Consider the following 13,330-nt stretch of genomic DNA (forward strand, 5'->3'; position numbering starts at 1 on the left):
TTCCACACACTCCTTATGACTAACTATTGATCAGGGCTTCTTAGCCAGATTTAAAAGCACACTCTCGCGCCACCACCCCCTCCTCCTCCCGGTCTGAACCGCACAGACCAACACTAATACTGACATCTGCTTGTCTCCATTGTAAAAACCCGCGGTTCACTCATAAATCCTGGACCCAGAACTAATATAGTTGCTGAGAGGTCAGGGGTCATGAATGCTAATAACGCCGCCATTAACAGATCTGCCTGGGTTAATATTGAGAGCACAGCTAGACCGATAACTGGAAAACGCTACTTTTGAAACATGGCGGGGTATATTTGATTTTATTCAGGTTTCTGTTGTTAAAGACATTTGACAATTTCAACCCAAAGTCCCAAGAAGTTGCAAGTAGCTACTATTTGATGGGATGATTCAGATTTCTCTTAAATACAAAGATGTATTTGAAGTAGTCCTTCTTCAAAAAAAAAAAAAAAAAAAGTGGTATATAAAGTTTATCTGCAAGGGTTTTATGATCAACATTTATGGTGATGAGCCAAGAGTAATCGATCTGTACTCTTTTTTTTCTACTAATCAATCATCAAACCAATCAGTGAGCCGGTCACCCCATCAGTCAAAGATAAGTGGGCCTTCTGCAAACAGAGAAGCCACTTCAGTAGTACGGTGGTTCACTAGTGTTAAGATTATACAGATGTAAAACTATTAGGCGCAGCAGGCAGCGGAGCATTAGATAATGCTCGCCCGTATAAGCAACTTGAGTCATCTCTTTGTCAGCGGCTGCCCTTGCCCTTTTCATCCTTCCGTCCCTGCTCCCCACCACCCATCCACACCCCTCCTCATGGATCAGCTGTGATCTCCTCTCTTTCTCTTTTCTCTCAAATCAGGATTAGTGAGTGGGAGGGGTGCAGCACCAGCAGTAGCAAGGGGAGAAAAGGGGGGGGGGGGGAGAAAACTGAAACAATATGGAAAGGAGATTAGAAAAGTGGGGGTTTGAGGCTGTTTGGGGAATTGCAAACTCCCTTGTGCTTGGGTAGGTGTCCTAATGACACTGCCTAATTATGGCAAAATTAGACAGGCTAAAGGGAATGGGGTAGGGGGTGAAAGGGATGGGAGAGAGAAAGAGAAGGGTAGCATGGGAGTTAGGAAATTGAGAGTCAAAATAGTAAGAATATGGAGCAAAGGAAAACAGGGAGAGGGGTGTGCAAGCTTGTGCGGGTGGGGGGGGCTTAAAGGAAGGAGGCACGAGGCTGCGACTGTGAGAATAAAGAGCAAAAGAAGGAGGAAAAGGGGTGGAAAGCAGCGGCTGGGCGAAGGGAGCGAGTGGGCCCCAGCACGCTGCATGTTAATTGGAGAACAGGTGTTGGGGCTGGGAGCAGGAGGCTGATTACTGCAGCCACAGAAACAGACCGTCTCCTACACACACACACAGACGCACACACACACACACATCCATACACACATGAATAATTTAAGCTCCAAGCAGTGACTGGGGAAAAAGGTCACAGTAAGGGTCACGCAGACACACAGCCAATCGTTCATACATCCACATACATACATAAAGAAAGGATCGCAACACAAACACTAAAAACATACATCTTTCTTGTGTGCAAACAAGCAGCACAGACATTCTGGGCACGGGCGTGCAAACTGTGCTCAACCAAATCACTACAGCTTCCCTCTTAGACTAGAAAAGGCAATGTGGGTCAGACAAAATTTTATTGGCTTATCAGAAAATAACTGGCTGCTAATTGGTTGATCCCTGAGGAGAAGATTCTGCAGGCCAGGATGGAGAAGTTCCCATCAAGATAAAATGGGCCTCATTTGGGTCAGGAATTTCAACCCACAAGAGCCGTACAGCCTAAACTTATAAAATAGACCGTTTTCAAAAGACATTCGGCCATGGTCGGAGGAAGTATGAAACAAAAAAGGAGCCAAAAGGCGGTCATTGTTGAAGCCGTGTGCCACTGTAAATGGGAAAAGCAGTTGCTCTGCCGTATTCTGGGAAAACTCAAGAAAACAACAGCGCAATTTTTTTTTTTTCTTTTTCCGTTATATGAAAACTATCTTCAGCCAAGATCCTCAGAGACACACTGTCAACAACCAGCCAGCTTGAACTGAGGAGGGGAAAAAGAAAAGGGTCCTTGACGTATATGAAGTGTGTGTTTCCTTGACAGACAATTGAGAGGAAGAAGAACGTGAAGAGGGGCAGAAAGGTGGGAGTTAGAGAGAGAGAGAGAGGGGAAGAGATGATGAAGGTTGAGTCTCTGACATCACAAAGAAACTATTTCACATGTACGGTGTGCTGGTGAGCATTCATCACCGTGGTTAATGCCAAGCAGACAGTACAAGGCCTCCGTGAAGCCCAGGACGTGGAGTCTGAACCGTACGCTGATTATAGAGGGGTGGTCATCTGGTGTTAAGCCTGGTAAGTGGCTGTGAAGGTGAGCATTTATGCTTCTGATGAAAGGCAACCTGCACTAATGTCATCGTCAAAAGGAGTGAAACATTTCCAACAGACCCAGAAAGGCCAAAGAGCAGCAGGTGCAGATAAAAATGCAGGTACAGCTCAATAAATTAGAATATTATCAGCAATTCAAATAAAAATATAATAGAGTTTTTGATAAACTGAGAATACTTTATTAACACTAATAAACAAATATTTCAACACAGAAATGTTATGTTCTGCCCATGTCATGGCCTACATAGTCATGAAAAAGACTGTTAACTTCAATAAGAGGTGTTTCCTAACATTTTAATGGAAAGTTAAGTGGAAGGAAAAACAAGAGGTAGAAAAGGAGCAGTGGCTAACTAAGGCCTTGAAATCTTTGGAGATGCAGCTCTAAAACTGTAGAGGGTGTCATACAAGGAAACTGGCTGAAAATCACTGCATTTTCAGATTAATGTTGTATAACATAATATGGCAGAAACAATTAAATACCTTTTAATGTAAGTTAATTTGTTGCCTTAGCCTGTGTTAGAAATTTGATATCAAATACTGTGCAAAGGTTTTAAACCACAGCTAATTTCTTTCAAATACATTACTACCTTAAAACTGGATTTAAGTACTTTTGACTGTTATCCAGGATTTCTGAAGTTCTTTCAGTTTTTTGTTAGACTTTGACTGTTTTTTGTTTTTGTTTTTTTTACAAACAAAAATGTAGTTTTATGTACCTGAACATAAAAGCACATGTGTAACGTGTGCTGAGAGGATAAGGATATTGGGGAAGGGATAAAAGAAAAATTTCCAGGCTTAAAAAAAACACACCAGCAAATAAAAGGCATCTGGAAGTAAAGAAACCAAAAACTTTCCAGCAAAGACCTGACATGGGAGACCTGAGAGATGTGTCATCCTTCCACTAAATATTGACTCTATCCAAGGTTTTAAGCAAGTAGTTCTTTGGGAATCACCTTGTTTGAGATAGATTAGTGTATGCATTAAACCTGATGACAAAGCTGATCAAAATTTTAGATAGTAGCCATGTTTCCATCCAACTTTCACACACATTTTGAGCGAACTTTTAAAATGTTACAAAAAAGAAAAAGTGAATTAGGCGTGTTTCCATGTACTGGTTTTGAGCAAATTAATCAGGCTGCGCAAAGCATAATTCCGTCAGACATTGATATTATGCATGGTTGTTTTATAGCTGAAAAGAATGTGTTGCTGCAAGTTGTAAATGTTCTGTTCTGTCATGTTAACTTGTACCAGCGATATCACTTGCTGTCCTGAGACAAAAAGAAAGAAATTCAATTCTATGCATGTTATGGGAATATCCGGGAAGCAGCCGACAGCAGAAACAGCTGATCAGTCATGTGAGGTAATTGTTCACTACGTCAGAATTTATTCAGCAAATGTGTTTCCATCTCTCATTTTCCGCATTAACTATTCTTCGCAAAACCCAAAAACCACCTCAAGCGAGCATAAAAACTTGAAGAAGTTATTTTGAGTTTTTCAGTTTCGATCAACTCTTTCTAATGCAGTATTTCTAAGTGTGAATTAAAAAAAAAAACATTGATGGAAACATGGCCGATGACGCACAGTCTCTCCAGTAAAGACTGGCTCATTTAAGAGGAAACCTCTGCAGCAGTTTGATAAGATTCAACCAAACTGTATCACAGCATCCTGCCTGTTTCTGTCACGCTTTATAACTCCACTTTGAGAGGTCCAGGCTCACAGAACTGATTCAGATCTGATCAGTCTCATCAACTTTATGACTATGCTGTTCTGTCTCTTTTCTGATTTTAATGTTTTGATATCGGTCTTTCAATTCTTCTTCTTTTTTTTTTACTTCTTTGCAAACAAAATGTATTTATAGCTATGTATTGCATTCTTTGTTGTGTCTTTAAGTGATACTGCTGTGACCGCTTTAATTTCCTTTTGGATTCTATTCTTTGCTAATTTAACCCGTGTTATTCTTTATATTTTTTGCACATACATTTTAAGAAATGGGAATAAATTGGGTTTTTCATAATGATAATAAAACATTTAAAAATCATATTTTAATATCATTCTTTGCAGTGTTGTATGTATAGACCCAGTTCTGGTTCTTGGCTTTTTGTATTTCTCAAGGGTTTTAAGTCTGAGTTACCTAGTTGAATGGCCAGGTAATGAACTGAGGTGTGAAAAGCATAAAATATCCAAATGAAAACAAAAGTATGTCTTAAGACCCGCTCAGGGTCAATTTAGTCCCAATGTTGTACCTGTAAACAAACCCTTTTTTTACCCATGTACTGAAACCACAGCATTACAGATGTTTTCAATGTAATAAATTCATCAAATTTAAATGTATAATTTAATCCAATAGTATATTAGCCTCTGAAAACTTTGTACTACACCTTGTTTCTGCTTAATTTGTTTGGGATCCTCATCTGAAATGCTTGACTCTTGTGAAATACAACAAATTAGGCCCCTGGTCAAACCAAAATAACTCCAAGAGTCACGTAAGGACCTTTTTTTATAGTAGATTATGGATAGACAATAGCAAACTACTCTAAAGCGTCCATTATGTAAACAGGCATGAAATGTTTCCCTTTCGGGTTTGAACTGACACATGACTTTTCCAAAATGTCTCACAGAGGACGGCTTCATTTAGAACAATCGGATGTGAAACCTCCAAAACAGCAAATGCGTGACATTTACAGCACCCTTCAAGATCACATTTTCTTTTACTTTGCTTAGGCAAACAGTAGAGTGGGTCAGGTTGCCTTAAAGTATGAGTTCACATCTGATTTACAAAAGAGGAACTGCTGAAACTATCTAGCTATCTTTAGTTTTAAGGAGTAAATAAAAGAGCCCTGTATCTCCTGATATGCAACCCGTGTGAGTGTTTACCTCCATATATGCAAAGAGAAAAGTCAAACTCAACATTAAGTGTGCATAGGTTGATAATTTGTGAAGTTTTGGACACTGTGGGGGACATGCTTTCATGTTATTACCTGTCAATGATGACCGGATCAGAGGGCGTCTCGTTTCGATTGCCACAACTTTTCTTCTCGCAGCAGCGGCTGAGTGGGTGGTTAAAGGAAAAGAAGGGGGGGGAAAAAAAGTCAGAAAAACTGAACCAAACTGCCTATTATTTGTCTGGCCCGTGAGCATCCACAGCCCCAGACAACTCTGCCCTGCGGTCAGCCAAAATCCAGAAACACACAAAGGAGGCATGAGAGGGGAGGGGAAGAATAGACAAAAGAAGAAAAGAGGAAGAAAAGGTACAACAACACACCCTACAAACAGTGAGAGACCATTCAAAAGTGAAAAGCCAGCCGGGCAATCTGTCACATTGATTCTGAAATCAAACTCAACCCCCATGCAGCTCCACTGCACACACACACACACACACACACACACACACACACACACACACGCACACACACTGTCCCACAGCATCCTACCATTCGTCAGCGGTTCTGTCCGAGGAGCCTGCTGGCCAGCCACCCCCCCCCCCCCCCCCCTACACACCTCCCAGTCCCCTTCACTGCATAACAAAAGTGCCCCCACCCCTAACCATCTGCCACCCCTACACCTCGCCTCAGCCCTCCCGTGTCCCAGCTTGGCCCTGCCCTTCCCCCCTCCGCCCCCCTGTCAGACGGCCTCACTCCCCAGCTGTGATGCTTGCCCTCTGCCTCCTCGGCTCTGTTATTAGCCAGCTGTGAGTCACATTCGGGCATCTGCTGGCCACACAATGGCAGAGCCCGGTCCGTCTCGGTTCCTCTCTACGCGTCCCAGGACTAAATCTTTTACCTCTCTGAAACCCAGGTCACTGCCCCACTTCCAGACCATAATTCTCACCCAGAACCCTCCTTTCACTTCGCCTCTTTCTTCACCTCATAACAATAAAATCTCCTTGGTCCTTATTCTAATTCGAGTTTTTAAACGCTATTAAATCAGCTCTTTAAAACTGCTTGCCGGAGTACACTTGTCATCCCATGTTCACACGTGCCATCCTGGCTAAAATATAACAGCAGGAGTTATAGTTCAATGAGCAAAGGGGGGAAACTGTTCCCCATTAATTGGTTGGTGCTGTTAGCTGAGTTCCGACTGCAGAAATCCCAGGTCAGACAGAGAAGGGGGCCCAAGAAGAAACGCGAGCTGGACCAGTGACCTGCTGCAGTACATCAGAAAGCTGCATGGGGTTAGCACTGTAACAAGGATGATGACAGATAGGGTGGACTTGCAGTTCAACGGCAGACCCATTTTCAAGAAAAACACTCGCAAAAACACATTTCCTGTACACTGAGAAAACCAGAGTGAAAAAGACTAATGGATATTTGGATTTTTTTTTTTGGATTTGCCCTTTAGGCAAAGATTTCAATCACCGTGTGTCACTCACCTGCACATAACCTCATGCGTGAGCAGAACTCGGCACATTTCTGGGTTCTTGTTCTGTCCCTCGTATGATATGGGCTTTAAGGGGGGGAAATAAAGACCGGCGGGACAGATTCAGTTTCATGTAGAATAACTGAACTTGTTTATTTAGAATGAACAGAAATCCTTTTCAGGAGGGTTTAAGGAATGTCTGCCAACCTGTTTGGTGACGGAGTCAATAAGCCGCGCGTAGAGATCTTGCTCCGTACGAACGCCTGTGAGAAAAACAAAAAGACAGGATGTGAATCGCATTAATGACTTTGAGACTTGTTCTGAGGAGGAGAAATTTGAGGAATTATTATACACGCAAATCATTTTCATATGATAAATCAGGACCCATCATGTCTGGATTTGTTTTTAAAAATCACACAGTATGTCAAAGCCAGTCCTGATATTCTCAAGAATGCTCTCAACACCCACTAAATGCTAAAAATAAAGCAACCAGATTTATGGGATACATTATTCTTTTTCAAACTCCCGACAGTCTCTCACAAAAAAAAGTATTGAACTCGGTCCAGAGAGCTGAGAAGAACAAGCGTGGTGTGCAATCATGTATTTTTCTGCAATGGTTTCAGAGGGAATTGAGTCATTTGATGTTTGATAAACATTTCTCATGTCCTACTTTAGGGCCATAATTTACAGGATTCTCACGGATTTGTCAGGATGTGCTCTTTGTGGTTGTCTCTGTGTTGGCTTTGGGCTTTGCTCGAGGTTGAGATGATTGACAAGGCCGTATAAACCAATACAGATCCTTGCACAAGTACTCATATTCAGTGAGCTTTTTCACATTTTGTCACATTAAAACCACCAAACTCTGATCTATTGTCGGGGGATTTTGTGGATTTACCAACACAAACAGTGGAGAGCTGGAAAGTCGAAGGAAAACAACACATGTATTTATACGTTTTTTAGTTTTTTTTCAATAGAACGTTGAAAAGAAAGCCGTACATTTGTATTCATACCCTTTTAGTTTGATGCCTCTTACTGAAATCTAGTGAAAACAGTTTCAGTTGTAAGCGTTTTTTGGGTTCTGTCTGTCTCTGACAGCTTTGCACACTCATTCCAGCAGTGCCATATTTTTAGCTCCACCTAAAATCCCTTAAAGTCTGTCCAACTTCTGTCTCCTCGCTGAAGAAAAGCATCCCCACAGCATGATGTTGCCACCACCATGTTACACGGTCTCGGTTTTGCTCAGCGTTTTTTGCATGTAGGGGGAAAAAGGGTAATTTTGGTCTCATCTGACCAGAGCACCTTCTTCAACATGTGTGCTGGGTCTCCTGAATGGCTTGTGGCGGACTGCAACACTAGACTTCTTATGACTTTCTTTTAAGAACGTCTTTGCTCTTGCCACGCAGTCAAAAAGGTTCGGTCTTCACAATGCTGCTGGTCCACTAATGTTCTCTAACACATTTCTGAGGTCTTCACAGAACATTGAATAATGTACACAAAGGTGCATAGGGTGACTTCTGAAACAATTGTATTTTGCGCTGGATTTCCTTTGAAGGTTTCAGAGTAATTGGGGGGATTTTTCGGTTAAAAATATATATATATAATTTTCCTTCACTTCACAAAACTCCAGATAAAATCCCTTGAAATCTCTGGTTGTAAACTGGCAAAATAAGAAAAGTTCAAGGTGCCGCCGTGTGACTGTAACAATATTTAGAAACTTTGGGGTCTCTCTCTTTGAGATTTCCATCCTCCGCTGTAAAGAAACAGCATTCAACGCGTGAGAGAAGACAGTCTTGCTCGTGGATTTTCTCTACAGAGACTTTTGAGAGTACTGCTTTTAAAAATGTGTTCCTCTCATCAAAGTCTCGATTGAGACGCCTTTGATATAGCTTGCGGGGGAAGGGGGAGAGAGGAGGGCATGTAGAGGAAATGCTCTCGGCGTGCCTGCGTGTACATGTGGTGCGTTCGTCTCTGCATGAAGGGGGCTTCTCCAGAACTCGCCTTTTATCTTCTCTCCCATGGGTGCTACTGCGATGGCAGAGCAGGGGCAGCGGTGGCTCATGGGAACCACATTTTTCTGTGCATCCCCCGATCTGATGTGAAGGAAGTACGGGGGCAGAGGGTGGCGGTTCGAACGGGGTGGCAACATTTAGCTCATTTTCCTCTACTTGAGCCCAGAGCTTGGAGAGCTTTAAAATCTTAGAAAAGACAGATCAGACAATGAGCTGCAGGGGAAGGATGTGGCTGAGGGAGGGGTGTGTCCCGCTAAACTCCTACAACTCCTGGTAGTGGGTCTAATAGAGCTAGTTACGGCTAAATGAAATCAAAATAAAGTCCAGGAAACAGATTTCGGTTTCAACTCACCGTTACTGTAGAGGAGCTGTAGCTTGTAGTGGGTGCCGTTATTTGTCTTTTCTCCCGTCTGCTCCTTGGAAAGTGGGGAACACACACACAGGGAAGCACAGTGCATGTCGTTGAGTGGGCATAGATATCGGCACATGGGCATGAGAGTTAAGCACATCAAGTCTATTACAATCCTGGAGCACGCTCTTTTCCATGGAGCATCTTCCAGATCAGAGCAGTAAAGCTCAAAGCTTATCATGCATATAAGCGGAGCACTTAACCTTCAGCTCCAGGCTCGCTGTAGAGGCTGAGCCATCGTCTCTGATACCAGCGTCCCGAAACACTAAGATCTGACCAAACGGTCGTTTCTGCAGCAAAGCAGGGGGAACATTTGTACGTGCCAGTGTGTGTGCGGGGGGGGGGGGGGGGGGGGGGGGGGAATTGTGTTCCCCTGCTGTGTGTGAGCCTGAGCACCAGTGGACCTTGACATGAAAAAACTTCTTTTCCACTATCCCTCCTTCGCCCGAGCTCTCACTTCTTCCCTGTTTGGCTCTTGTTCCGCCTCTTTCTTTCTTATCCTCTACCTCCACTGGTCTTTCTAAGTGGTCTCAAAGGAATGCTCTCTGGTCCAATAACCCAGGAGGTCTGCATCTCGCAGAGATGAGCTCAGGGAAGGAGGAGAGTGAGAAAGGAGATTGGGGAGTGAAAAAGAAACGGGCAAAACGATGCAGTTGTAAAGAAGGAAGAAGAAAGTGCAGGAATTAAGATGCATAAAGCAGACTATATAAGGAGTGAGACTAAGACACAACAGGTGATAGATGGATGCCTGGCTTCATAAAGTTTTTGCAAATGCACTCAGAGGAGCATTTATTTTGCCATGCCATCGCTTTACTGCTGCATAATTGCGAGGCAAAAACAGATGCCAGGGTAACCATGCAGAAAATGAACTTCTCCCCTGTCATCATGTGAGTCGGCGCTGGCCTGTATGGCACAACAAGCGGCACAGTGACAGCTTTCAATCCTGGCATTAGCACCACTGCCTAAATCAATTACGGCACAAAAACTATGTTCAGGTGACAGGAAGGTGTCCCCCTTTTATCCTGCTCAGTACAGTTACAGGACAAGTCCACCAGAAAGCACAGACACATCATCAACCCTGGCCAGAGGCCTCACTCCTCCATCTCCAGCTCTTCCTCGTTTTGTTCCCGTCCGAACTGAGGAGTTTCAAACTCTACAGCAGACCTTCCACTAAAGCACGGGGGGCTTTAATGAAAAGACACTTTGATGATTAGTTCACTGTATATCTTAACAGCAGCAAGCATGATTTGCATTTTAAAAAGTGGTGATATCCTCCTAATGAGGCGAGCTGCTAATTAGTCATTAGATATTCTTTTTCAATCCCCCATCATCAGCTCATTGAGGGTGAAGCTCGTGTAAACATGTAGCCGTCAGCTGTTCGATATGTTTGGCTGTACTCAGGATGGGGAAGATTAAGTTTTAAGCACCCGGTAAAGTGAAATATTGTCAGGTTTGTTGTTTTTTTTTTTTAAAAAAGAACATTATTTCAAACTGTGTATTTCTCTTCAAACGTAGAGTTGGGGTTAAAGTGGCATGTTGAATTATTGGCACCGTCAGACAACCATTAGGACAGAAAGGTATTCACCTTCTCATGCTCAACAAAGTCCACAAACGCCGTCCTCTCCACCTCCACAGGTTGGCCGTGTCTGTCATAGAGGGCCAGGACAAAGTGGAAGAAGTTGGACTTGCGGAGATTGGAGGGCGGCTGCTTCTCAAAGTGAGCTCTTGACAGGGCCACTCCACTGAGGACACAACAGCAAGAGACACCATGAACTCTCATGTTCACTTTACCTCCCTGTTTGAGACTCATTCTTCTTCAGATTAAAATGTAAAAATGAAAGAAACGTGTCTCATATATATATATATATATATATATATATATATATATATATATATATATATATATATATATATATATATATATTGCACTATAAAGAGTTTGACTAGTGTATACTTTTCTTTCTTTTTTTTTTTATTCAGGTATAAATAAATAAGTTATAGGCCTGGTTCAAAACTGTTCTAATTTCTTGCTTTACTTGAAGATAGATAATGTCAGAGCATTTTAGCTTGTGTTTTATCTATTTAAAAACACCTAATAAGGATTTAAATTTTAAGATTAAAAGTCTTCTTAAAAAACACTATCTATGACATTTTAGGTACAAAACCAAACATGAAAAAAAAAACATAAAACCCATCAAAAAACACTTTTGACTTTTGACTTCTTCTGCAAGTGGGGGAGCATGTTATAAAAATTCAAAACGGGATTATATGAGAAAAGGTTTTTAGCATTTTGGATTCCTATCCATTCAGTTTAAAGTACAAACGTAACGTTTTGTCCATCAGTTGTTTCAATGTATTTAAGTTTGGCTTTGAAACGGTCCAGTTAAAAGGTTTTCGGACAGTTTAGGATGGCACTTCTCTTTGATGTTGTGGTTGTTTTACAAGAGGTCAATCCGAAACAAAATCATGCTTGGATAATTGTTTTTTTGTTGTTGTTGTTTTTTATTATTGTAATAAACAAATTATTGCGCCAATTCGAATATTATTTTTAGTGCAATAAAATTAAAAAAAATTGCACTGGATTGAGAAAAAAATTGTAGCTGATTTTATTTAACGATACAACAATTACAGTTACAGCTTCCCTTCTCTGTTTGTTTTCGTCAAATTAAAGCTGCGCTATTTTGGCTGCTTGCGATTTAACTTTGCTCTGAGCGGGAATTATTAGAACCGAGCTAAATGCGAGATATTGTTTTTAAAAGTTTCATTTTGACAACCTGCACGTTATAAAATGTTTCTTTTTTTAACAGATGGAAACTGTTTTTTGGATGACGAAATGGAGAGAAATAAAGAAAAATGTGCTCTGCAAGCTAAATTTCAATTTTAATTCAATACATAATATTTTTCCATTGCTGGGAATTTTTCGGATTAAAACTTTAGCGCAAAGCGTTTAGTTTTGATCCAAACTTTAAAATTTTGGACAGGGAATCCCCTGTTGCGCATCTAACTGAAAACCGAGTTTTAACCCTAAACCTAATTTAAAACGCTTTCTGAGTAACTGACTTTAAATGATTTATGTGAGCAGTTTTTTTTAAATATTATTATTATTACACAGCAAGTCTTTTTCTGTTGTTTTCACGTTCTATTCTGGCATCTTCATTCCAAACTACTTCCTTACAAGACATAAGTTAAAATTCTGCATAGGTCTGAGAAGGTAATGTAGCAGAATAAGTTGATTTTTGAACTTTACCTTTGCGCTGCAACGTTCGCATCCACAACCCCAACATTACGCACCCACGACCGGACTGGATCCATCTCCTCTCCAAGAGTTCTCTCTTTTAATCCGCTCACGTCTCGTATCAGCTGCTCCTGGATCCCGAACATTTAAAGCCCTGTCCTGGTCGTTTGGAGCACTTTTTGAAATAATAATATGTTTTGTTGCGAGACGAAAAGAGGACCTGGACAGTCTGAAGCACTTCGGTAACCAACAGAATGTCCTCTTCGGAGCGCTGCGCTCCTCCAAAAGCGCCGCAAAAGAAGCTTTCGGTGAGCTTTTGGGGAAAACCGAATGACTGGAGCTGTGATGTGACTCTAAATGTGGCTCAGTGTAAATCCTCAAGGACTTTCTTTCATTCAAGGCTCAAAAGATGAATGTAAATATATGTCTCCACAGATTACAAGCATTGTCCGAGCGCACATCTCGAGCAGGAGTGGGAGCGCAGCGGATCATCTGCTCCGACAGAGAAGATCAGACGGGACGGGAGCTGGTCTTTAAAAGTGGATCTGCGCGTAGAAAGTCTTCCTTTGTCACAAGGCCGGGCCGGATCAAAACAGCTGATCCTGAGGCCAGCAGGCTGGGAGTGAGCCGCTGCCCTGGAGCATGAATGAGACCCTCCGCCGGGATGGAGCGTGGAGGAGGGGCCAAGTGCCATATGGGGGACCGATTGTTGAAATGGATGCTCTCATTGGTGTAAAGTCCGTCCGTTGTTTGGACCGCTGCCAGATTCAGCATCCAACCGGTGATTCTCACAGCAAACTTTCACACCACAGTTGGACCAGGGCCGGCTTCAAAACGGCAACATTTTGATGCTTGCATGACAGAAACTT

At 42.1% G+C, this 13,330-nt stretch overlaps 1 protein-coding gene across 4 annotated transcripts in view; it reads right to left on the reverse strand.

Annotated features, from left to right (window-relative positions):
• The window catches only part of ebf2 (EBF transcription factor 2), a 42,635-nt gene extending 29,507 nt beyond the window's left edge, over window positions 1-13,128 (reverse strand). Inside the window, exons 1-6 of one of the 4 annotated variants that reach the window (XM_021316990.2) lie at window positions 12,474-13,128; window positions 10,812-10,968; window positions 9,170-9,227; window positions 7,016-7,071; window positions 6,822-6,895; window positions 5,431-5,499 (exon numbers count right to left, since the gene is read on the reverse strand). In XM_021316990.2, coding sequence (XP_021172665.1) covers window positions 5,431-5,499; window positions 6,822-6,895; window positions 7,016-7,071; window positions 9,170-9,227; window positions 10,812-10,968; window positions 12,474-12,607 — 548 coding nt within the window. In that variant the 5' untranslated portion in view covers window positions 12,608-13,128. Of the gene's footprint in view, window positions 1-5,430; window positions 5,500-6,821; window positions 6,896-7,015; window positions 7,072-9,169; window positions 9,234-10,811; window positions 10,969-12,473 lie in introns of all 4 variants that reach the window. The other 3 variants (XM_021316989.2, XM_021316991.2, XM_012863515.3) reach the window with 3 other exon arrangements.
• Window positions 13,129-13,330: the final 202 nt, after the last annotated feature.

The sequence above is a fragment of the Fundulus heteroclitus genome, chromosome 12 (genome assembly GCF_011125445.2).
Source record: "Fundulus heteroclitus isolate FHET01 chromosome 12, MU-UCD_Fhet_4.1, whole genome shotgun sequence".
In the NCBI taxonomy this organism is placed as follows: Eukaryota; Metazoa; Chordata; class Actinopteri; order Cyprinodontiformes; family Fundulidae; genus Fundulus; species Fundulus heteroclitus.